At 65.7% G+C, this 26,890-nt stretch overlaps 2 protein-coding genes across 2 annotated transcripts; both read right to left on the reverse strand.

Moving 5' to 3' along the window:
- Window positions 1–203: 203 nt before the first annotated feature.
- On the reverse strand, window positions 204–3,446 carry KCNA4 (potassium voltage-gated channel subfamily A member 4). The gene has a single exon (XM_072745742.1). It carries the CDS (start codon window positions 3,444–3,446, stop codon window positions 1,455–1,457), a length of 1,992 nt encoding a protein of 663 aa, XP_072601843.1. The 3' UTR covers window positions 204–1,454.
- Window positions 3,447–3,850: 404 nt separating this feature from the next.
- Window positions 3,851–21,203, reverse strand: LOC140597438 (uncharacterized). Its single transcript, XM_072745741.1, has 3 exons — window positions 20,932–21,203; window positions 7,072–7,440; window positions 3,851–4,172 (listed from the first exon to the last, which is right to left on the reverse strand). The coding sequence occupies exons 1-3, from the start codon at window positions 21,201–21,203 to the stop codon at window positions 3,851–3,853; spliced, it is 963 nt and encodes a 320-aa protein (XP_072601842.1).
- Between the last annotated feature and the right edge of the window lie 5,687 nt (window positions 21,204–26,890).

The raw sequence follows: 26,890 nt of genomic DNA on the forward strand, positions 1-26,890 counted from the left end.
ACGCCCTGTCATGGATTAAACACACGTGCCATAAGATTTTTTTTTTTTTTTAACAAAAACGATAATGACAGTGTTACCAAAACTCAATGTTTTGACACAACTCTCCCTTGGGTCAGTTTTAGCAGACAAAGACGCTCAATTCTGAGCTGAATCCCCACACTGTGCCTTTATGGAGCTGCACAAAGAAATAAACTTAATAAATCTAGCATTTATGTTGCACGTTTAATAGAAAGCTCTTAAGCCATAATCACTGTAGCTGCTGGGCATCTTATTTCTTCAAGAACTCTTTCAGTGCATGCATTAACTTTGGTTAAATTATTCTGGATTTAAAAGGCAGAAGAATAATTAAGTCGTATGGTTTCGGAAGCATCACTGTAACAGTCCAATTTCAAAAGACTCAGTCGCTAAGTGTTACTTCATACTCCCTTTGCAGATCAGTTATCTGGAATTTTAAAAAGGGAATCATGTGCTGTTATCTGCGCGGCCATTAGTCTCGCACAAAGAGAAGGACTATCACATAAGACCAAGAAATCATTCTCCCAGTGATTGTCATGGAGCCGTTACATCAGTAAACATTCACAGTAGGAAGTGTCTCTCCATCTCCAGCATATAAAATAGTGCAAAGGAAAAAAAAGAAAAAAAAATTCCAGTCCCGTTAACTGTGAGCAAAACTTGTTACATTTTCTCTGGTTTCACTTCTTCCATATTGTTAGGCATTGGCTGTCCCATCTTCCCCCAAAATTAATAATAAAATATAATCAATTTCCAAAGGCCCCTGCAGCCTTTTTAAAAGTGAATCTCCAGTTAAAAATAAACTTTAATTAAATCCAAGATAAAATCGTGACCTATATTCTATTAAATAATCCACTTTCTTTTCTTTTTTTTCTTTTTCTTTTCTTTTTTTTTTTTTTTTTTCTACACAGTAATTCTTACAGTTCTTTAAAAACAATCATGGAATCCAAAGACATGAGATGCTGTCAAAGCACTAATAAACGACTGCTCGGATTCATTATTTCTTACATAGTAAATACTTCAAAATGCCAACTTCTCCCATCACCGCACAACGACTGACAACGTTGACAATTTACTTACACACGCACGCAGCGCGCACACGCAAACACACGCGTGACACATTCTCTCCGTGGAACCACCTCTACTCTGGACGTCTTTTCCAGTTAATGTGCAAAATTCTTGCATTCTGATAAAAAATATAAAGATAGATCTGCTCCTAATTTTAGCCTCCCTCTTCTCCGGGATGTATCATTTATTCGATATGCCATACAAGTCTAGTAACAATTATGCCACGATAACCATTAAGCAAAGGGTGTGCTGCTCTGTGCATCAGGTCCGTCTGCATATCTCGTCGTCGTAACCGCGCTCTCTACGCGAGCGCCGTGGTTGGAGATACCGGGGTCGGGGAGGGGAGGGGGCCGGCGGCGGGCGGAGCGCAGGGCTCACACATCGGTCTCCACAGCCTTGGCGTTAGAACAGTTGTTTTTCTCCGTCTCGCTGTCGTCCCCCTTTCCCTGACACTTCTCCTCCTTCGCGCAGAGGGATTCCTTAACGCCTTCCTCCATCTCCAGATACTCTGACTTGTCCCCCAGGGAGGAAGACGTGGAGCTCCGGAATTTCTTCAGCAAATTAGAGGGCAGGTACGGGCAACTGACCGCATTCTGCGTCAGCTGCGTCTGCTCCTCATTCTCAGTCTCTCTGTGGTAGAAATAGTTAAAGTTAGACACAATCACTGGCACTGGCAAAGCGATGGTTAAGACACCTGCGATGGCACACAGGGACCCCACGATCTTGCCCCCCACGGTGATGGGCTTCATGTCCCCGTAGCCCACAGTCGTCATGGTCACCACGGCCCACCAAAACGCATCCGGGATGCTCTGGAAATGGGTGGTGGGCTCATCGGCCTCCGCGAAGTACACGGCGCTGGAGAACAGGATGACCCCGATGAAGAGGAAGAAGATCAGAAGGCCCAGCTCCCGCATGCTGGCTCGGAGCGTGTGGCCCAGGATCTGCAGGCCCTTGGAGTGCCTGGACAGCTTGAAGATTCGGAACACGCGGACCAGACGGATGATCCTGAGGATGGCAAAGGACATGGCCTGCTGCTGCTGCCCGTTGCCGCCCCCCTGGTGCTGGGCCAGATCGGTGCCCAGCGTGATGAAGTAAGGCAAAATGGAGACAATGTCAATGATGTTCATGATGTTCTTGAAGAAGAGTGCTTGGCTGGGACAAGCGAAGCAGCGAACCACAAACTCGAAGGAGAACCAGACAATACAGACGGTCTCCACGATGAAGAAGGGGTCGTTGAAGATGGTGTGCCCTGAGTTCTCTAGGTGGGGCGCCGAGGAGTCGTTCAACGACCCGCCGTGTCCGCCCGCGCCCAGTGCCATGATGAGGTCCCTGTCGTCCCGGAACTCGGGCAGGGTTTCCAGGCAGAAGATGACGATGGAGATCAAGATGACCAGGACGGACACGATGGCGATGCCCCTGGCTGGGCTGGAGCTCTCCGGGTACTCAAAGAGGAGCCAGATCTGCTTTTTAAACTCGTTCTCCGGCAGGGCCCGGTCCTCCTCCTCCCGCACAAAGCCCTCGTCCTCCCGGAACTTGAGCAGGGCCTCCTCTCCCAGCTGGTAGAACTTCACCTCCTCCGTGAAGATGTCGAAGGGCACGTTGACCGGCCTCTTGAGGCGGCCGCCCGACTGGTAGTAGTACAGGATGGCGTCGAAGCTCGGCCGGTTCCTGTCGAAGAAATACTCGTTTCGCAGCGGGTCGAAGTACTGCGTCCTCTTCTCGGGGTCGCCCAGCAAGGTGTCGGGAAACTGGGCCAGGGTCTTCATCTGGGTCTCGAAGCGCAGGCCCGACACGTTGATGACCACCCGCTCGCAGCAGCCGCTGGGCCGGCCCGGGCCGTAGGCGCCGTCGTCCCGGGGCAGCAGGTCGCTGCAGGAGCCGTGGGCCGTGCGGTCGTCCTGGCCGCGGCCCAGCCGGGCCTCCTCCTCGGCGTCCTCGTCGTCCTCGTCGTCCTCGTCCTCGTCGCTCAGCTCCCTCAGGATCCTCTCCTCCGAGCCGCTGGGCAGCAGGTCCGAGCCGTGCGGGAAGCCGCCGGGCCGCGGCTGCGGCCTCCTTCGGTTGGGCCGCGAGCGCCGGCGCCTCCGGGCCACACGGCCGCCCTGGGGCTCAAGCGCGGGGCAGGAGCCACGGGGCTGCTGCTGCTGCAGCTGCTGCTGCTGGTGCTGCTGGTGCTGCTGGTGCGCGCCGCCCCCAGGGCCCCCAACGCCCTCCGCGGCCGCGGCCGTGGCCGCCGCCACCGCCGCGGCCGCCGCGGCCCTCGACTGGGCCAGCCGCTCCCGCTCCCGGGCCCGGGCCTGCGCCGCGTAGCCGTAGGGCATGTGGCTGTTGCAGCCCGAGCTCTCGGCGCTCACCATCGCGACCTCCATGGCCGCGGGAGGCGGGCGACGGAAAGTGGGGCAGCTCCCCGCCTCACCAGACTAAGGTAAGTTTGGAACCGTTCAGCAGATTGCTCGGAAGACTGAGGATATTTTCAGTCCAACTTTGCATTTTCCGTTTTTAAACCAGCACGCCCCATGCTCTCGGTTCCCAGGGACGAGCGCTGCTCTCCGGGCCTGGCCCGTCCGGGTAGCGCCGCGCCGGGCCCAAGTCCCCGCCGGGGCCCCCAGCGCCCGGGGCCCCGGGCGCAGTCTGGAAGCGCGGCCCGAACTGGCCGCCGCCGCCGCCGCCCTGGGATTCAAAGGCCGCGGCTATCTGACGGCCAGCACTTGTGCCTGGAAAATGGAATGGATTTTTCTGCCATGGAAATCGTCCAAAGCTCGGTCCATCAGATTTAAATAAAATGCAAATAAGCCTTTAGTCTTAGCACTTGCCTTCTCGTGACGGCTTGACCCGAGCGGGCGAGCGGCTGGAAGCGCGTCGGGCCATCGCCGCCCAGAGCCCGCGGCCGCTCCTCCGGGCGCCGCCCTGGGTTCAGCACAGGCCTCCGGGGCGCGGGGCCCGGGCCGAGCTCGCGACACAGGCAAACACCTTGGGAGGTAGAGAAGGTAGGAGGCGAGGTGTCAGCGGGGGCCAACCCGGCTCGGAGGTCTCCATGGAACGCCAGGGAGCGCAGAGCATCCTTCAGCTCAGGCGGCGCAGCAGCAGCACCGCACCTGGAAAAGGAAGGAACAAGCATGGGAGCAAAGTAAAACGCATCGACTCATAAAGAGCCGACGGCGCCTCCTTCCCAGACCCCGCTCTCCTGGGCCTCAAGCAAGCGAGACACCCGAAGCCCCGAGGGACCACCGCAGCCGGTTACGACTCCTCCTCACCCAACCACCCTCCTGTCCCTCTTCTTTGGGCCTGATTCCCGCTCGGTCTATTTTCATGGCAACTCAATTACGTCTCCTCTCTCCACTCTCGACCCACGTGGCTGTCCCTTTCGCTCACGCCAGGTCTTAACTCTCGCGGTCACTCTCTTCCTTCCACAACAACGATGCAGTCACCTTACAACTGCTTCCATCATTCATTGATCTCAAGGCATAATTTTTTTCTTTTTTTTTTTTTTTCTTTTGAATTTCCACACATCAAATACTTCTGAATTTAGTGCCTCTCCACCCCTCTCTGTCTTGATTCAGGATCAGGGCCGCTGGAGGAACCGGTCTGCTTTTACCCAGGCTCCACGGCTTCCACAAGCCTCAGTCTCCTCACCTACGAAGTGCAGGGCACATGGAACCTCCCCCGTCTCTTGGTGAGGACCGAAGGAGACGGTGAACACTGCCAGGAGAGCACAGACATCATGCACGTCCAGCAAGGCTGCAGGCTCTGAACAGGGCGACAGTGACCTCGGCCTCTGCTGTCTGGTACTCACCCCGAACCCCTATGTCCACGCGGCACAGTCTCAGTTAGGGGGAGGACAGAAGTGAGGACACGGGGGCCCTGGGAGACTCCCCAGCGGCCTGTCTTAGGTTGGCACTTCCTGCCGCCCTGAAGCATGTCCCTGTTGTTGTTTTTCTGTTCCCCAGACTCCAGAACACTCCCTACCACCCACAGCCTAGGAGCTAATCCCAGTTTCCACTTCTCTGATAATCATCTTTTTTTTTTTTTTCCTCCTCGCGGTTCCTCCATGTTCACCTCAATGCTTCCTCCTACATCTTCTCAGGGGACTATCTCCTTATGTTTAAAATCCCAGTTTGTGTGGATTTTATCCTCCACCCATCAGACATTCCCCTCATCATTTCATCCATCATCTCCCATCTCCCGGACCCCCCCCCCCACCCCGCCGGCTCCCTTGCCTCTCTCTGCCCACTTCTATTTCCGATCTGCCACTTGCTGATCGCATCTTCCTCGCAGCCCCGATCTGGCTCCTCTGTCACCTGGAATTCCTGGCCTCTCTTCTAGGTCGGCTCCCTCCAGGTCCAGCTAATTCACGTCCTCAGCAGGACCTGGAAAAACTGCCCTCGTCTTCCGTCTCCTATGCTTTTGCGTTCAGTGGGTCCGACAGGACTCCCAAGAACGCAGGGTGGCCCCGAGAGCTGGGGAGGATCACGACAGTCAGAATTGAGGGCATCCACCAGTTTCTATTACTGGAAGCACTTGGGGAGCACAGGAGAAATGGCTTTCTGGAGCCATTAGCAGGCTTCAGCGCTTGACCACCTGCTGCTCCAGGCTGAATCCTGTCGGCCTCGGAGCCTAAACCCACCCGAGTTTTACAAAGTGACAGAGCAGGGGAGCGGTGAGCACAGGGCTCCCCAGTCACAGTCTCCTAGGGCAAGAGGCGAGCTGCTCGGACACAGGATCCAGAAAGTGCACCTCGGGAGCTGTCTCCGAGGACAAGCCCCTTCCGTTGCCGACTCCTAACAGCAGCACGTTCTCTGAAGTGTTTACTCCCCGGGGGAAGGTCTCCAGATCTCTCTATTTACAGAATCACCCTGGGGTCACATTCGTCCTGGAACGTCGGGGCCCTCCCTGTCTTTTGAGACTTTCACAGGCCACAGAGCCTGAGAGTTGGCTCAGTTTCTCCCCCAACTCCCTCCCCGCAGCCATAATACCCTGTGCACCCCCCTACACCCCCAGCCCCCGTGGAGCCCACGGGCCTGTGTACCCGCACACCATGCGCCCCTCTGCCGACTGACTGACTCCCAGAAGGTCACGCGCCAGCAGGTCCTCTAGTTCCCCACCGACTCTGCAGGAGATGTAGACCTGCCTGCCCCCATTTTGCTCTACACCACCTAATTATTTATTTATTTGGGTTTGGTTGTGGATGTTTATATCCCTGCCTCCCGCCTTATCGAAAAGCAAATTACCTTCCTTTTAATTGGCTGCCAGTTACCTCACTCTCCCTAACCTAGAAGAAGAAGAAGATGATGATGATGATGATGATGATGAAGTAGAAGAGGAGGAGGAAGGCGGTGGTGGAGGGAGCAGGAGGGAGGAGAAGGAACAGAATAAGGAAAACAAGGGTGGGGAGAAAAGGGGAAAGAAAAAAGGAAGAAAAACCTTCCTCATGGCAAAACTGGTCTGGAAAACCTCCCTCCTTCCCGAGGTATCCGTGTTCGGGGGCATCGGCGCGAAGCAGCCTCCCGAGCCGTGATGGGGGCGCCCTTGGCACATCCCCCTCCTCGGGGCAGCACGAGACTCCCCGTGCGCGGGCCCCGACCCCCAGGCAGCGGCCCCCAGCGCGAGGCTGTTTGCCTGCCGAGCGCTCGCCCTGCCCGGCCTAGGGTGGTCCCAAGCCCGGGGGAGGGGGGAGGGGGGAGGGGGGAGGAGGGAGGGGGGAGGGGGGAGGAGCGGGCGGGAGGCCAGGCCGGCAGGTGAGCCGCTCACTTGGCCGCGCGCCCCGTGCCCGGTGCCTGCGGGCGCTGCCGGCCACCCGGGGGGGGAGGGGGGGCAGGTGGGCCTCACCTGGGGCGGCCACGCGGCCCCGACCCGCACCTGCCGCGGCCGCACCCCCCGCCCCGCGCCGCGCAGCCTCCGCGCTCCCCCGCCGCCCCCGGCTGCACCCCCCGCCCCGGTCGCGGTGCCACCTGCCGCCCGGACCCCGCGAGCCGGCCTGGGGGCGGGGGCGCTTACCGAGCCCGGCGTCCGCGGGGACCCGGCCCGGCCCCGGCCCCGGCCCCGGGCGGAGCAGCTGCAGGCGGGGGGCGGCGGGGGGCGGCGGGGGGCGGCGGGGCGAGCCCGCGGACGGGTCCCGGCGGCTGGAGGGGGCGGCGGCTCTGCGGCTCTGCACCTCGGCGCCGCGGCCCGCCCAGCACGGAGCCGGCGCTCCCCGAGCAGAGGCAGGATCCTAGAGAGCAGCGGCCGCCCGCGAAGCCCGCGTCCTCCTCGGCAGCCGCCCGCTCCCGGGAGCGCCGGCGGGAGCAGCACACGCCTCCCCGGGCCGGGAGCGCGCGGGGCGGGGGCGGGGCCCGCAGGTGGGGCGGGGCCGGGCGGGGGCGGGGCCTGGAGGCGGGGGCGGGGCCTGGAGGCGGGGGCGGGGCCTGGAGGCGGGGGCGGGGCCCGGCGGAGGGCGCGGCCTGCAGACTGTGCTGGGCGGGGGCCGGGGCCTGGCGGGGGCGGAGGGCGGGGCGGGGGCGGGGCCGGCAGCGGCGGTGGGCGGGGCCTGCGGCGGCGGAAGGCGGGACCTGCGGCGGCGGTGGGCGGGGCGGAGGGCGGAGCCTGCGGCGGCGGCCCCTCCCCGCGGCGGCCCGGGCTGGGCTCAGGCTCGGGCTCGGGCCCGATGCCGCCCCCCGCGCCCCGCCCCCGCCCCCCGCCCCAGCCGCAGAGCCGCCGGGAGTCCCGGGCCCTCACCCCCAGGGCCGACCCGCTAGTCCCGGGACACCGGCGTCCCGCTTGCAGCTGAGGCCGCCCGGCCGCGCGGGGGCCCCAGAGAGCGCTTGGGAGGGGCCTCGGCGGGCCGGTGTCGCCCACTGGGCGCTTCCGCGCGACTCCTCCTCCCCGGACCCGCCCGCTCCACGGCTCCGCGCGCACACGGGTCCAGGGAGCACACGGAGCACACGGGCACACGGGCACACGCGCACACAGGCACAGGGGCACACGGAGCACACGCGCACACGGGCACACGGGCACAGGGAGCACACGGGCACACGGGCACACGGGCACACGGGCACAGGGAGCACACGGGCACACGGAGCACACGCGCACACGGGCACACGGGCACAGGGGCACACGGGCACACGGGCACAGGGGCACACGGGCACACGGGCACAGGGAGCACACGGGCACAGGGAGCACACGGGCACAGGGGCACACGGGCACACGCGCACACGGGCACAGGGGCACACGGGCACACGGAGCACACGCGCACACGGGCACACGGGCACAGGGAGCACACGGAGCACACGGGCACACGGAGCACACGGAGCACACAGGCACACGGGCACAGGGGCACACGGGCACAGGGGCACACGGGCACACGGAGCACACGGGCACACGGGCACACGGGCACAGGGAGCACACGGGCACACGGGCACACGGGCACAGGGAGCACACGGGCACAGGGGCACACGGGCACAGGGAGCACACGGGCACACGGGCACACGGAGCACACGGGCACACGGGCACACGCGCACACGGAGCACACGGGCACACGCGCACACGGGCACAGGGAGCACACGGGCACAGGGGCACACGGGCACAGGGAGCACACGGGCACACGGGCACAGGGAGCACACGGGCACACGGGCACACGCGCACACGGGCACACGGGCACACGGGCACAGGGGCGCACGGGCACAGGGAGCACACGGGCACACGGGCACACGGAGCACACGGGCACACGGGCACACGCGCACACGGAGCACACGGGCACACGCGCACACGGGCACAGGGAGCACACGGGCACAGGGAGCACACGGGCACACGCGCACACGGGCACAGGGAGCACACGGGCACAGGGGCACACGGGCACACGCGCACACGGGCACAGGGGCACACGGAGCACACGCGCACACGGGCACACGGGCACAGGGAGCACACGGGCACACGGGCACACGGAGCACACGGGCACACGGGCACACGCGCACACGGAGCACACGGGCACACGCGCACACGGGCACAGGGAGCACACGGGCACAGGGAGCACACGGGCACAGGGGCACACGGGCACACGCGCACACGGGCACAGGGGCACACGGGCACACGGAGCACACGCGCACACGGGCACACGGGCACAGGGAGCACACGGAGCACACGGGCACACGGAGCACACGGGCACACGGGCACACGCGCACACGGAGCACACGGGCACACGCGCACACGGGCACAGGGAGCACACGGGCACAGGGAGCACACGGGCACACGCGCACACGGGCACAGGGAGCACACGGGCACAGGGGCACACGGGCACACGCGCACACGGGCACAGGGGCACACGGAGCACACGCGCACACGGGCACACGGGCACAGGGAGCACACGGGCACACGGGCACACGGAGCACACGGGCACACGGGCACACGCGCACACGGAGCACACGGGCACACGGGCACACGCGCACACGGGCACAGGGAGCACACGGGCACAGGGAGCACACGGGCACAGGGGCACACGGGCACACGCGCACACGGGCACAGGGGCACACGGGCACACGGAGCACACGCGCACACGGGCACACGGGCACAGGGAGCACACGGAGCACACGGGCACACGGAGCACACGGAGCACACAGGCACACGGGCACAGGGGCACACGGGCACAGGGGCACACGGGCACACGGAGCACACGCGCACACGGGCACACGGGCACAGGGAGCACACGGGCACACGGGCACACGGGCACAGGGAGCACACGGGCACAGGGGCACACGGGCACAGGGGCACACGGGCACAGGGAGCACACGGGCACACGGGCACACGGAGCACACGGGCACACGGGCACACGCGCACACGGAGCACACGGGCACACGGGCACACGCGCACACGGGCACAGGGAGCACACGGGCACACGCGCACACGGGCACAGGGGCACACGGGCACACGGAGCACACGCGCACACGGGCACACGGGCACAGGGAGCACACGGGCACACGGGCACACGGGCACAGGGGCACACGGGCACAGGGAGCACACGGGCACACGGAGCACACGGGCACAGGGAGCACACGGGCACACGGGCACACGGGCACAGGGGCACACGGGCACAGGGAGCACACGCGCACACGGGCACACGGGCACACGGGCACACGGGCACACGGAGCACACGGGCACACGGGCACACGCGCACACGGGCACACGGAGCACACGGGCACACGCGCACACGGGCACACGCGCACACACGCAAAGGGGCACACGGGCACACGGGCACAGGGAGCACACGGAGCACACGGGCACACGGAGCACACGGGCACACGGGCACACGGGCACAGGGGCACAGGGGCACAGGGAACACACGGGCACACGGGCACACGGGCACAGGGAGCACACGGGCACACGGGCACACGGAGCACACGGGCACACGGGCACACGGGCACACGGGCACAGGGAGCACACGGGCACACGGGCACACGGAGCACACGGGCACACGGGCACAGGGGCACACGGGCACACGGGCACAGGGAGCACACGGGCACACGGGCACACGGAGCACACGGGCACACGCGCACAGGGGCACACGGGCACACGGGCACATGGGCACACGGGCACAGGGAGCACACGGGCACACGGAGCACACGGGCACAGGGAGCACACGGGCACACGGGCACATGGACACACGGAGCACACGGGCACACGCGCACACGGGCACACGCGCACACGCGCACAGGGGCACACGGGCACAGGGAGCACACGGAGCACACGGGCACACGGGCACAGGGGCACACGGGCACACGGAGCACACGGGCACACGGAGCACACGGGCACACGGGCACACGGGCACAGGGAGCACACGGGCACACGGGCACACGGGCACAGGGAGCAAACGGGCACACGGGCACACGGAGCACACGGGCACACGGGCACACGGGCACAGGGAGCACACGGGCACACGGGCACACGGGCACACGGAGCACACGGGCACACGGGCACAGGGGCACACGGGCACACGGTCACACGCGCACACGGGCACAGGGAGCACACGGGCACACGGGCACACGGAGCACACGGGCACACGGGCACACGGGCACACGGAGCACACGGGCACACGGGCACACGGGCACACGGGCACAGGGAGCACACGGGCACACGGGCACACGGGCACACGGAGCACACGGGCACACGGGCACAGGGGCACACGGGCACACGGTCACACGCGCACACGGGCACACGGAGCACACGGGCACACGGGCACACGCGCACACGGGCACACGGGCACACGGAGCACACGGGCACACGCGCACACGCGCACAGGGGCACACGAACACGGGCACAGGGAGCACACGGGCACACGGAGCACACGGGCACACGGGCACAGGGGCACACGGGCACACGGGCACAGGGGCACAGGGAGCACACGGGCACACGGGCACACGGAGCACACGGGCACAGGGGCACACGGGCACACGGGCACAGGGGCACCCGGGCACACGGGCACACGGGCACAGGGAGCACACGGGCACACGGGCACACGGGCACACGCGCACACGGGCACACGCGCACACGCGCACAGGGGCACACGGGCACACAGGCACAGGGGCACACGGGCACACGGGCACAGGGGCACACGGGCACACGGGCACACGGAGCACACGGGCACAGGGAGCACACGGGCACACGGGCACACGGGCACACGGAGCACACGGGCACACGGGCACACGGAGCACACGGGCACAGGGAGCACACGGGCACACGGGCACACGGAGCACACGGGCACAGGGAGCACACGGGCACACGGGCACACGGGCACACGGAGCACACGGGCACACGCGCACACGGGCACACGGAGCACACGGGCACACGCGCACACGGGTACACGCGCACACGCACACAGGGGCACACGGGCACACAGGCACAGGGGCACACGGGCACACGGGCACAGGGGCACACGGGCACACGGGCACAGGGGCACAGGGAGCACACGGGCACACGGGCACAGGGAGCACACGGGCACACGGGCACACGGGCATACGGAGCACACGGGCACACGGGCACAGGGGCACACGGGCACACGGGCACAGGGCACACGGGCACACGCGCACACGGGCACAGGGAGCACACGGGCACACGGGCACAGGGAGCACACGGGCACCCGGGCACACGGGTCCAGGGAGCACACGGGCACACGGAGCACACGGGCACAGGGAGCACACGGGTCCAGGGAGCACACGGAGCACACGGGCACACGGGCACACGCGCACACGGGCACAGGGGCACACGGAGCACACGCGCACACGGGCACACGGGCACAGGGAGCACACGGGCACACGGGCACACGGGCACACGGGCACAGGGAGCACACGGGCACACGGAGCACACGCGCACACGGGCACACGGGCACAGGGGCACACGGGCACACGGGCACAGGGGCACACGGGCACACGGGCACAGGGAGCACACGGGCACAGGGAGCACACGGGCACAGGGGCACACGGGCACACGCGCACAGGGAGCACACGGAGCACACGGGCACACGGAGCACACGGAGCACACAGGCACACGGGCACAGGGGCACACGGGCACAGGGGCACACGGGCACACAGAGCACACGCGCACACGGGCACACGGAGCACACGGGCACACGCGCACACGGAGCACACGGGCACACGCGCACACAGGCACAGGGAGCACACGGGCACAGGGAGCACACGGGCACACGCGCACACGGGCACAGGGAGCACACGGGCACAGGGAGCACACGGGCACAGGGGCACACGGGCACACGCGCACACGGGCACACGGGCACACGGGCACAGGGAGCACACGGGCACACGGGCACACGGAGCACACGGGCACACGGGCACACGCGCACACGGAGCACACGGGCACACGGGCACACGCGCACACGGGCACAGGGAGCACACGGGCACAGGGAGCACACGGGCACAGGGGCACACGGGCACACGCGCACACGGGCACAGGGGCACACGGGCACACGGAGCACACGCGCACACGGGCACACGGGCACAGGGAGCACACGGAGCACACGGGCACACGGAGCACACGGAGCACACAGGCACACGGGCACAGGGGCACACGGGCAGAGGGGCACACGGGCACACGGAGCACACGCGCACACGGGCACACGGGCACAGGGAGCACACGGGCACACGGGCACACGGGCACAGGGAGCACACGGGCACAGGGGCACACGGGCACAGGGAGCACACGGGCACACGGGCACAGGGAGCACACAGGCACACGGGCACACGGGCACACGCGCACACGGGCACACGGGCACACGGGCACAGGGGCACACGGGCACAGGGAGCACACGGGCACACGGGCACACGGAGCACACGGGCACACGGGCACACGCGCACACGGAGCACACGGGCACACGGGCACACGCGCACACGGGCACAGGGAGCACACGGGCACAGGGAGCACACGGGCACACGCGCACACGGGCACAGGGGCACACGGGCACACGGAGCACACGCGCACACGGGCACACGGGCACAGGGAGCACACGGGCACACGGGCACACGGAGCACACGGGCACACGGGCACACGCGCACACGGAGCACACGGGCACACGGGCACACGCGCACACGGGCACAGGGAGCACACGGGCACAGGGAGCACACGGGCACACGCGCACACGGGCACAGGGGCACACGGGCACACGGGCACACGGGCACACGGGCACAGGGGCACACGGGCACAGGGAGCACACGGGCACACGGGCACACGGAGCACACGGGCACACGGGCACACGCGCACACGGAGCACACGGGCACACGGGCACACGCGCACACGGGCACAGGGAGCACACGGGCACACGCGCACACGGGCACAGGGGCACACGGGCACACGGAGCACACGCGCACACGGGCACACGGGCACAGGGAGCACACGGGCACACGGGCACACGGGCACAGGGGCACACGGGCACAGGGAGCACACGGGCACACGGAGCACACGGGCACAGGGAGCACACGGGCACACGGGCACACGGGCACAGGGGCACACGGGCACAGGGAGCACACGCGCACACGGGCACACGGGCACACGGGCACACGGGCACACGGAGCACACGGGCACACGGGCACACGCGCACACGGGCACACGGAGCACACGGGCACACGCGCACACGGGCACACGCGCACACGCGCAAAGGGGCACACGGGCACACGGGCACAGGGAGCACACGGAGCACACGGGCACACGGAGCACACGGGCACACGGGCACACGGGCACAGGGGCACAGGGGCACAGGGAACACACGGGCACACGGGCACACGGGCACAGGGAGCACACGGGCACACGGGCACACGGAGCACACGGGCACACGGGCACAGGGGCACACGGGCACACGGGCACAGGGAGCACACGGGCACACGGGCACACGGAGCACACGGGCACACGGGCACAGGGGCACACGGGCACACGGGCACAGGGAGCACACGGGCACACGGGCACACGGAGCACACGGGCACACGCGCACAGGGGCACACGGGCACACGGGCACATGGGCACACGGGCACAGGGAGCACACGGGCACACGGAGCACACGGGCACAGGGAGCACACGGGCACACGGGCACATGGACACACGGAGCACACGGGCACACGCGCACACGGGCACACGCGCACACGCGCACAGGGGCACACGGCCACACGGGCACAGGGAGCACACGGAGCACACGGGCACACGGGCACAGGGGCACACGGGCACACGGAGCACACGGGCACACGGAGCACACGGGCACACGGGCACACGGGCACAGGGAGCACACGGGCACACGGGCACACGGGCACAGGGAGCACACGGGCACACGGGCACACGGAGCACACGGGCACACGGGCACACGGGCACACGGGCACAGGGAGCACACGGGCACACGGGCACACGGGCACACGGAGCACACGGGCACACGGGCACAGGGGCACACGGGCACACGGTCACACGCGCACACGGGCACAGGGAGCACACGGGCACACGGGCACACGGAGCACACGGGCACACGGGCACACGGGCACACGGAGCACACGGGCACACGGGCACACGGGCACACGGGCACAGGGAGCACACGGGCACACGGGCACACGGGCACACGGAGCACACGGGCACACGGGCACAGGGGCACACGGGCACACGGTCACACGCGCACACGGGCACACGGAGCACACGGGCACACGGGCACACGCGCACACGGGCACACGGGCACACGGAGCACACGGGCACACGCGCACACGCGCACAGGGGCACACGAACACGGGCACAGGGAGCACACGGGCACACGGAGCACACGGGCACACGGGCACAGGGGCACACGGGCACACGGGCACAGGGGCACACGGGCACACGGGCACACGGGCACAGGGAGCACACGGGCACACGGGCACACGGGCACACGCGCACACGGGCACACGCGCACACGCGCACAGGGGCACACGGGCACACAGGCACAGGGGCACACGGGCACACGGGCACAGGGGCACACGGGCACACGGGCACACGGAGCACACGGGCACAGGGAGCACACGGGCACACGGGCACACGGGCACACGGAGCACACGGGCACACGGGCACACGGAGCACACGGGCACAGGGAGCACACGGGCACACGGGCACACGGAGCACACGGGCACAGGGAGCACACGGGCACACGGGCACACGGGCACACGGAGCACACGGGCACACGCGCACACGGGCACACGGAGCACACGGGCACACGCGCACACGGGTACACGCGCACACGCGCACAGGGGCACACGGGCACACAGGCACAGGGGCACACGGGCACACGGGCACAGGGGCACACGGGCACACGGGCACAGGGGCACAGGGAGCACACGGGCACACGGGCACAGGGAGCACACGGGCACACGGGCACACGGGCATACGGAGCACATGGGCACACGGGCACAGGGGCACACGGGCACACGGGCACAGGGCACACGGGCACACGCGCACACGGGCACAGGGAGCACACGGGCACACGGGCACAGGGAGCACACGGGCACCCGGGCACACGGGCACACGGGTCCAGGGAGCACACGGGCACACGGAGCACACGGGCACAGGGAGCACACGGGCACAGGGAGCACACGGAGCACACGGAGCACACGGGCACACGGAGCACACGGGCACACGGGCACAGGGGCACACGGGCACACGGGCACAGGGGCACAGGGAGCACACGGGCACACGGGCACAGGGAGCACACGGGCACACGGGCACACGGGCACACGGGCATATGGAGCACAGGGAGCACACGGGCACACGGGCACACGGGCACAGGGGCACAGGGAGCACACGGGCACAGGGGCACACGGGCACACGCGCACACGGGCACAGGGGCACACGGGCACACGGAGCACACGCGCACACGGGCACACGGGCACAGGGAGCACACGGAGCACACGGGCACACGGAGCACACGGAGCACACGGGCACACGGGCACACGCGCACACGGGCACAGGGGCACACGGGCACACGGAGCACACGCGCACACGGGCACACGGGCACACGGAGCACACGGGCACACGGGCACACGGGCACAGGGAGCACACGGGCACAGGGGCACACGGGCACACGGAGCACACGGGCACACGGGCACACGGAGCACACGGGAACACGGGCACAGGGAGCACATGGGCACACGGGCACACGGAGCACACGGGCACACGGGCACACGCGCACACGGAGCACACGGGCACACGGGCACACGCGCACACGGGCACAGGGAGCACACGGGCACAGGGAGCACACGGACACACGCGCACACGGACACAGGGGCACACGGGCACACGGAGCACACGCGCACACGGGCACACGGGCACAGGGAGCACACGGGCACACGGGCACACGGAGCACACGGGCACACGGGCACACGCGCACACGGAGCACACGGGCACACGGGCACACGCGCACACGGGCACAGGGAGCACACGGGCACAGGGAGCACACGGGCACACGCGCACACGGGCACAGGGGCACACGGGCACACGGAGCACACGCGCACACGGGCACACGGGCACAGGGGCACACGGGCACACGGAGCACACGCGCACACGGGCACACGGGCACAGGGAGCACACGGGCACACGGGCACACGGGCACACGGGCACAGGGGCACACGGGCACAGGGAGCACACGGGCACACGGGCACACGGAGCACACGGGCACACGGGCACACGCGCACACGGAGCACACGGGCACACGGGCACACGCGCACACAGGCACAGGGAGCACACGGGCACACACGCACACGGTCACAGGGGCACACGGGCACACGGAGCACACGGGCACACGGAGCACACGGGCACAGGGAGCACACGGGCACACGGGCACACGGGCACAGGGGCACACGGGCACAGGGAGCACACGGGCACACGGGCACACGGAGCACACGGGCGCACGGGCACACGCGCACACGGAGCACACGGGCACACGGGCACACGCGCACACGGGCACAGGGAGCACACGGGCACACGGAGCACACGCGCACACGGGCACACGGGCACAGGGAGCACACGGGCACACGGGCACACGGAGCACACGGGCACACGGGCACACGCGCACACGGAGCACACGGGCACACGGGCACACGGGCACAGGGAGCACACGGGCACAGGGAGCACACGGGCACACGCGCACACGGGCACAGGGGCACACGGGCACACGGAGCACACGCGCACACGGGCACATGGGCACAGGGAGCACACGGGCACACGGGCACACGGAGCACACGGGCACACGGGCACACGCGCACACGGAGCACACGGGCACACGGGCACACGCGCACACGGGCACAGGGAGCACACGGGCACAGGGAGCACACGGGCACACGCGCACACGGGCACAGGGGCACACGGGCACACGGAGCACACGCGCACACGGGCACACGGGCACAGGGGCACACGGGCACACGGAGCACACGGGCACACGGGCACAGGGAGCACACGGGCACACGGGCACACGGGCACACGGGCACAGGGGCACACGGGCACAGGGAGCACACGGGCACACGGGCACACGGAGCACACGGGCACACGGGCACACGCGCACACGGAGCACACGGGCACACGGGCACACGCGCACACGGGCACAGGGAGCACACGGGCACACGCGCACACGGGCACACGGGCACAGGGAGCACACGGGCACACGGGCACACGGGCACAGGGGCACACGGGCACAGGGAGCACACGGGCACACGGAGCACACGGGCACAGGGAGCACACGGGCACACGGGCACACGGGCACAGGGGCACACGGGCACAGGGAGCACACGGGCACACGGGCACACGGAGCACACGGGCACACGGGCACATGCGCACACGGAGCACACGGGCACACGGGCACACGCGCACACGGGCACAGGGAGCACACGGGCACACGGGCACACGGGCACACGGGCACACGGAGCACACGGGCACACGGGCACACGCGCACACGGGCACACGGAGCACACGGTCACACGCGCACACGGGCACACGCGCACAGGGGCACACGGAGCACACGGTCACACGCGCACACGGGCACACGCGCACAGGGGCACACGGGCACACGGGCACAGGGAGCACACGGAGCACACGGGCACACGGAGCACACGGTCACACGCGCACACGGGCACACGCGCACACGGGCACACGCGCACAGGGGCACACGGGCACACGGGCACAGGGAGCACACGGAGCACACGGGCACACGGAGCACACGGGCACACGGGCACAGGGGCACACGGGCACACGGGCACAGGGGCACAGGGAACACACGGGCACACGGGCACAGGGAGCACACGGGCACACGGGCACACGGAGCACACGGGCACACGGGCACAGGGGCACACGGGCACACGGGCACAGGGAGCACACGGGCACACGCGCACACGGGCACACGGAGCACACGGGCACACGCGCACACGGGCACACGCGCACACGCGCACAGGGGCACACGGGCACATGGGCACACGGGCACAGGGAGCACACGGGCACACGGAGCACACGGGCACAGGGAGCACACGGGCACACGGGCACATGGACACACGGAGCACACGGGCACACGCGCACACGGGCACACGCGCACACGCGCACAGGGGCACACGGGCACACGGGCACAGGGAGCACACGGAGCACACGGGCACACGGGCACAGGGGCACACGGGCACACGGAGCACACGGGCACACGGAGCACACGGGCACACGGGCACACGGGCACAGGGAGCACACGGGCACACGGGCACACGGGCACAGGGAGCACACGGGCACACGGGCACACGGAGCACACGGGCACAGGGGCACACAGGCACACGGGCACACGGGCACAGGGAGCACACGGGCACACGGGCACACGGGCACACGGAGCACACGGGCACACGGGCACAGGGGCACACGGGCACACGGTCACACGCGCACACGGGCACAGGGAGCACACGGGCACACGGGCACACGGAGCACACGGGCACACGGGCACACGCGCACACGTGCACACGGGCACACGGAGCACACGGGCACACGGTCACACGCGCACAGGGGCACACGGGCACACGGGCACATGGGCACACGGGCACAGGGAGCACACGGGCACACGGGCACACGGAGCACACGGGCACAGGGAGCACACGGGCACACGGGCACACGGAGCACACGGGCACACGCGCACACGGGCACACGGAGCACACGGGCACACGCGCACACGGGTACACGCGCACACGCGCACAGGGGCACACGGGCACACAGGCACAGGGGCACACGGGCACACGGGCACAGGGAGCACACGGAGCACACGGGCACACGGAGCACACCCGCACACGGGCACAGGGGCACACGGGCACACGGGCACAGGGGCACAGGGAGCACACGGGCACACGGGCACAGGGAGCACACGGGCACACGGGCACACGGGCATACGGAGCACACGGGCACACGGGCACAGGGGCACACGGGCACACGGGCACAGGGCACACGGGCACACGCGCACACGGGCACAGGGAGCACACGGGCACACGGGCACAGGGAGCACACGGGCACCCGGGCACACGGGCACACGGGTCCAGGGAGCACACGGGCACACGGAGCACACGGGCACAGGGAGCACACGGGCACACGGGCACAGGGAGCACACGGAGCACACGGAGCACATGGGCACACGGAGCACACGGGCACACGGGCACAGGGGCACACGGGCACACGGGCACAGGGGCACACGGGCACACGGGCACAGGGGCACAGGGAGCACACGGGCACACGGGCACAGGGAGCACACGGGCACACGGGCACACGGGCACACGGTCATACGGAGCACACGGGCACACGGGCACAGGGGCACACGGGCACACGGGCACACGGGCACAGGGCACACGGGCACACGCGCACACGGGCACAGGGAGCACACGGGCACACGGGCACAGGGAGCACACGGGCACACGGGCACACGGGCACAGGGAGCACACGGGCACACGCGCACACGCGCACAGGGGCACACGGGCACACGCGAACACGGGCACACGGGCACAGGGAACACACGGGCACACGCGCACACGGGCACACGCGCACACGGGCACAGGGAGCACACGGGCACACGGGCACAGGGAGCACACGGGCACCCGGGCACACGCGCTCACGCGCACACGGGCACACGCGGACACGGGCACACGGGCACAGGGAGTACACGGGCACACGCGCACACGCGCTCACGCGCACAGGGGCACACGCGCACACGGGCACACGGGCACCGGGAGCACACGGAGCACACGGGCACACGCGCACACGGGCACACGCGCACATGGGCACACGCGCACACGGGTACACGGGCACAGGGAGCACACGCGCACACGGGCACACGCGCACACGGGCACATGGGCACACGCGCACACGGGCACACGGCGCCACCTGCGCTCACACGCGCACACGCCCTGACACGCGCGCGCAGCCCCGCACTCCGGGTTGGTGCGGGCGGGACGGGGCCGCTCCGGGGAGGCGCCACCTCGGGGTCCCCGGCACCTGCGAGCGCCCCGAGCCCCTCGGCCTCTGCTCCGCCTCTGCAGGACTCCGCAGCCTCCGTCGAGGTCGGGCTTCGGGGCGCAGGGGGCGGCTCCACGGCGGGGGGGTGGCGGCAGGAGTGGGGTCGGGCCCGGGTCGGGACGGCGGGGTGGGGGGCACATGCGCAAGCGGGAGAGTTGGAGGCGGAGCGGGGCAGGTGCGTGGCAGGTGCGGGGCAGGTGCGGGGCAGGTGCGGAGGGCTTGCGGGGACCAGCGTGGCAGGCCGGGGCAGGTGCGGCGGGTTCACGGGGCCAAGCGGGAAAGGTGCGGGGCAGGTGCAGCGGGCTTGCGGGGACAAGCAGGGCAGGTGCGGGGCAGCTGCGGCAGGTTCACGGGGCCAAGCGCGGCAGGTGCGGGGCAGGTGCAGCGGGCTCGTGGGGCAGGTGCAGAGCAGGTGCGGGGCAGGTGGGGCGGGTTCACGGGGCCGAGCGGGGCAGGTGCAGCGGGCTCGTGGGGCAGGTGCGGAGCAGGTGCGGCGGGCTCGCGGGGACGAGCGGGGCAGGTGTGGGGCAGGTGCAGCGGGTTCACGGGGCCAAGCGGGGCAGGTGCGGGGCAGGTGCGGGGCAGGTGTGGCGGGTTCACGGGGCCAAGCGCGGCAGGTGCGGGGCAGGTGCAGCGGGCTCGTGGGGCAGGTGCAGAGCAGGTGCGGGGCAGGTGGGGCGGGTTCACGGGGCCGAGCGGGGCAGGTGCAGCGGGCTCGTGGGGCAGGTGCGGAGCAGGTGCGGCGGGCTCGCGGGGACGAGCGGGGCAGGTGCGGGGCAGGTGCAGCGGGTTCACGGGGCCAAGCGGCGCAGGTGCGGGGCAGGTGCGGGGCAGGCCCGCTGGCGGGCCGAGCGGGCGCAGGTGCAGCAGGTTCACGAGGCCGTGCGGGGCAGGTGCGGGGCAAGTGCGGCGGGCTCGTGGGGCAGGTGCGGTTCAGGTGCGGGGCAGGTGCGGCGGGTTCACGGGGCCCAGCGGGGCAGGTGCGGCGGGCTCGTGGGGCCGGTGCAGGGCAGGTGCGGCGGGCTCGCGGGGACGAGCGGGGCAGGTGCGGGGCAGGGGGCAGGTGCGGCGGAGCGGGCCGCACCCCCGCAGGCCCCACGTGCCCCCCGAGGAAGCTGCGAGCTCTTGCACACGCGCATGCCCAGCGCGAGGCCGGGGTGCCCCGCTCCCTCCGCGGGCCCCACGGGCGGGGGGCGCTGGGCCCAGCTGGCAGCTCCGCTCGCCTCCTTTTGTGGCGCCCCATTAATTATTGAGAGAAATATTCCCGGTCTGAATTATAGATATGCCTGCTCTCACCTGGCTGCTGCTGGCTCCGCGAAGGACGCCGCCAGGACTGCTCTTCCTCGTTTGAGTTTTTCAAAAAAATCTTTTAAAATGACTAAAACATTGACATTGTAATCAGGGAAAACAGGAAAGAAAGGAGAGAAAGAAAGAAAAGAAAGAAAGAGAAAGGAAGGAAGAAGGAAAAGAAAAGAAAAGAGAAGAAAAGAAAAGAAAAGAAAGAAAAGAAAAGAAAAGAAAAGAAAAGAAAAGAAAAAAGAAAAGAAAGAAAAGAAAAGAAAGAAAAGAAAAGAAGAAAAGAAAAGAAAAGAAAAGAAAAGAAAAGAAAAGAAAAGAAAAGAAAAACTGACGTGGGACCTGGTCCCCCAGCGGCTCCGGCCAGTGCACCTTGCATTGTTGTCCCGGATGCATTTACCTGCGCCCTCCGGGCTCACGCTGCCAGACTTGAAGGCACCTGCCCGCGGGCTTAGGCCAGGCCCGGGGCCTCCGTCCGTTCCCCGCTCTAGTTCCTCCCAAGCAGCAGGGAGGGTGGATTTCTCCCAAAGTAAGGACAGTCCCCGGCGCGAGCCCAAAGCCCTCCCTGCCTCTGTGAGGTGGTGTGGACACTGCCCAGTTCCGCGCCACCCAGAACGGGTAGCTGAGTTTGTTCTTTGCGTGCCCCAGAGAATTTTAGTGTTGAAAAACACCTGAGGATCGTAGAAATACTTGCAGTTCGTAGGTATTAGAAATTCGGGCAGCCCGGGTGGCTCAGTGGTTTAGCGCCTGCCTTCAGCCCAGGCTGTGACCCTGGGGACCCGGGATGGAGTCCCATGTCGGGCTCCCTGCAGGGAGCCTGCTTCTCCCTCTGCCTGTGTCTCCACCTCTCTCTCTCTCTCTCTCTCTCATGAATAAATAAATAAAATCTTAAAAAAAAAAATCTAGAAATCCGAATTATTGAAGCCCCTCAGTGAGAACGCAGCTGCAAAACCATGAGGCCCAGGTGCCCAGGTCACGCAGGCGGCTGACGGAGGACCCGCTCAGGGTGCACCGCCCTTGCCCAGTGCCCCCGGCTCCGGGCTCCGGGCTCCGGGCTGGCGAGCGTGCACACTGGCCAGTTTTACCCGCACAGGTAGGCAGTCCGGGTGGTAGGACCGCTGGCGATCACGGAGCCGGATCGGGGCTGGCGTGGCTGGCAGGCCGCCTGGACGCACACAGCCACCGCCTGGCGGAGGGCGGCCCTCGGCAGGTGGCCGCGGGGAAGAGGAGCCCTGCCGGTGGTGGCCACCCCACGGGCTCTGTGCCCACCGTCCTCACGGGCCAGCGGCTGCGATGCGTCTACACAGACCATGAAGCAGGGGGAAGCCGGGACGATGCCTGACCGCAGCGGCCAGAGACGCAGAGAATGGAGCAGCCTCTAATCCGGGGCAGCAGCAGGGGTCTACGGGGAGACCGGGCACTGCGTGCACAGTGGCAAGAGGGGGGTCTATGCAGGTGCGGGGTCACGGGGACCTCGAGTACCCAGAGTCGGAAGGACGGCTGAGGGCCACCCGGGCAGAACAGCGTGTTCCCCGCCTTCTCCCCACCCCATGTCCTCACACGCAGACACACACACCTCTTTGCCCTTTTAAATAATTTCTTTATAAAGCAAACAAAAAACCTTCCATTTCTCTCCCAAAAGATTCCTAGAAAGTCACGTAAACAACAGCAGAAACATTCTTTGCCCGGGACCCACAAGACTCTCCCTCGTTAGTCCCCAAACCCGGCTTCCTCTGGAGAAAAACAAATTGTTTTCTTGCCTTTCTTAGTCGGTGACCAGTCGACGCCCCGTAAGCTGCGCACCTCCAAATGCACCTGCCGCCACAGGTAGTTTCTCCCCGGCTTTGAATTCTCTCGGTGGTGGCAGGAACGTTCTGGAGCAGGCTGGGACGTCTCTGTAGAGAAAGGGGCAAAGGGCGGCAGATGCTCCTGTGTACAAAGCGGGGAGGAGCCCTGAGGGATGCCAGCTACGTGCGTTGTGAATGTCTTTGTTCTCTTTGGGGACCGTAGTGCCCAGAGTTTCAGGTTCTATTTACTCCCCTCTCTGCCCAAGCAGCCGGCGACAGCAAGCAACCAGAGCAACACCTGACCCAGGGGAGGCTCTGGATAAGAATGTAATAAAATGAATGAATAATGGAAGAGGCTGGCTTCCATTTGCCAAGAAAGTTCAGTGTATGTGTTGGGAGAGAAAAAAGAAGAGAAGAAGAAGAGGAAGAGTAAGAGTAAGAGGAAGAAGAAGAAGAAGAAGAAGAAGAAGAAGAAGAAGAGAAGAAGAAGAAGAAGAAGAAGAAGAAGAAGAAGAAGAAGAAGAAGAAAAGAAGAAGAAGAAGAAGGAGAAGAAGAAAGAAGGAAGAAGAAGAAGAAGAAGAAGAAGAAGAAGAAGAAGAAGAAGAAAAGAGGAGGAGGAGGAAGAGGAAGAGGGAGGAGGAGGAAGAGGGAGGAGGAGGAAGAGGAAGAGGGAGGAGGAGGAGGAGGAAAGAAAGAAGAAGAAGAAGAAGAAGAAGAAGAAGAAGAAGAAGAAGAAGAAGAAGAAGAAGAAGGAGAAGGAGAAGGAGAAGAAAAAGAAAAGAAAAGGAGAAGAAAATGAAGAAGATGAAGAAGATGATGATGACGATGGTTGGTTTTATGCCTGCTTACGCCCAGCCTCTCGACCATCTGACTTTTAAAGTTCTGAAGGATGTGAAAACAAGGACATTTTGGGGAACCTGACACCACGCGTCCCATTCCCAAATTCGTGGACGCGCGTGTTTGGAGCCACCCATAGTTCCGCCGCTCTTTGCTCTACTTCCCTGATGTGTAACTGGAAAATAGGGCAGTCGCGGAGGCTCGCTTAAGGTGAACCTGGGTGCAGGTAACGATCCCCCGCGATCTTGTGTCGGCATCAATCCATCGGGAGCAGACTTGGGGCCGAGGTGACTCAAGCAATGTCTAGGAACGAAATGGTATTTCCTTTCCCACAGACACCACCACCCCCATGCCTTCTGGAGTAACTCCTAATAGTTTATGTCAAGGAACTTTTCCATGTACCTAAATATGGGCCTTTTCATAAAAAATAAGAGGTTGTGCCAAATCCGTGTTCCAAACTCTCTGAAAGCCCCTTCAAATGGAGTAACCATAGGGCAGGCCGCACTGTGTTATCCTAAGGTTGATCCCGTCCCCCAAACCCCCATTTTGATTTTGATCAGCACCGCTCACCCCCTAGGATAAGCGTCACCGGAGCAGAAGTTAATGGAAGACGTTGAGTGATGCCAGGTGGTGTGGGGGATGGCCGAGTGGGGGAAATGAGCACCCACACCTTGTTGAAAAGCCCAAAGGGGTGCATCTTTGTGAAGGACGATTTGACATTATCGGTGAAAATGATAAATGCATGTAGCCAGGAACAAGACCCTGTTTGGAATTTACACTGTAGAAATAGTTACGTTGTCTCACCAAGATTACATATATATGGTATTTATGGCACCATTTGTTATCATAGAAAAAAAACCCAAAACAAAAACAAAAACAAAAACAAAGCTTAGGATGGGCCTCCGTTCCGCGCAGAAGTAGGTTTGTACTCGCCTCCGGGGCCCGTCGCCCCCGGGAGCCCTGCCCACGGCTCCTTCTGATTTGGTGACCTGGAAGCCAGCGCTTGTCTAGCAGGTGCTTCCCCATACGAGGGCCGTAGTTCCAGGAAGGACGCTCTCACGTGGAAAACACCTCCAGTGGGTACAGACCAGTCACAGCTGCACCCCAGATGTTCTGCACTTTGCTCAATTTTCTCCACTCCTGGCTGGAGATGAACCCCCCCCCCCAAAAAAAAGAAAAGAAAAAGAAAACCCAATTCTGGGGATTAGCCAACTGATATATCTTAGGATAAAAGGCCAAACCAAACCAGACTGGGCGTATGAGCGTCCCGGGATGCTGACTCGGGTTCTCATCGGCGGCTCCTGAGAACACGACGTGCTGGAAGCCCCCCTAATTGATTTCTCAGCCTCACAAACCACGTCTTATTCCGAGTAAGCACAGACATCATAGGTCACGTGAGACCGTACAAACCAACAGTTTCCTTAAATGGTTTTTAGAAATAATCCTTTTCCAAATTCATATACAGGTTGGAACTTGAAGGTAAATTTGTAATAATATTTACGGTGAAATTCTAGTGATTCACAACAGCCCCTGGGGGAAAAAATAGACCTTTGGCTGATGCGATGGCTCTGGGGTTGCTTAGGGCTGCGGCGGGGACCCCACGCTGGGGCGGAGGGCTTGTCTCTCCAATCCCCCGGCCGCGCGGCCTCCAGGGGCCTAACCTTTGTGAGCCTCAGTTTCCTTATGCGCGACCATGGGGGCTGTGCCACAGTCGTGGGGCACGAGGCCACGGGTGCGGCTCACGCGGGAAGTGTGTGCGGTCACACTACCGCATAGACAGAGGAGGTGTCGCTTCAAACAGTAACCACCTGTCCGGGCCGATGCTTGTGTCCCCGAGGGTCACCTGGGGAGGCGCGAACCCTAAGGTGACGTGCCCGGAGGTGAAGCCTTCAGGAGGTAATGACGT

Source organism: Vulpes vulpes, unplaced genomic scaffold, assembly GCF_048418805.1.
Source record: "Vulpes vulpes isolate BD-2025 unplaced genomic scaffold, VulVul3 u000000701, whole genome shotgun sequence".
Taxonomy (NCBI): Eukaryota; Metazoa; Chordata; class Mammalia; order Carnivora; family Canidae; genus Vulpes; species Vulpes vulpes.

What these genes read in the sequence shown, in the direction of transcription:
- KCNA4 (XM_072745742.1), bottom strand. Translation starts at nt 3,446, where the DNA reads ATGGAGGTCGCGATGGTGAGCGCCGAGAGCTCGGGCTGCAACAGCCAC.
- LOC140597438 (XM_072745741.1), bottom strand. Translation starts at nt 21,203, where the DNA reads ATGTGCCCCCCACCCCGCCGTCCCGACCCGGGCCCGACCCCACTCCTG. An exon ending in GTGTGCGCGTGTGAGCGCAG is followed by an intron (nt 7,441 to 20,931) that starts GTGGCGCCGTGT and finishes CCCCGCCTCCAG; the next exon opens with GCCCCGCCCCCGCCCGGCCC. An exon ending in CCCCGCGGACGCCGGGCTCG is followed by an intron (nt 4,173 to 7,071) that starts GTAAGCGCCCCC and finishes TTCCTTTTCCAG; the next exon opens with GTGCGGTGCTGCTGCTGCGC.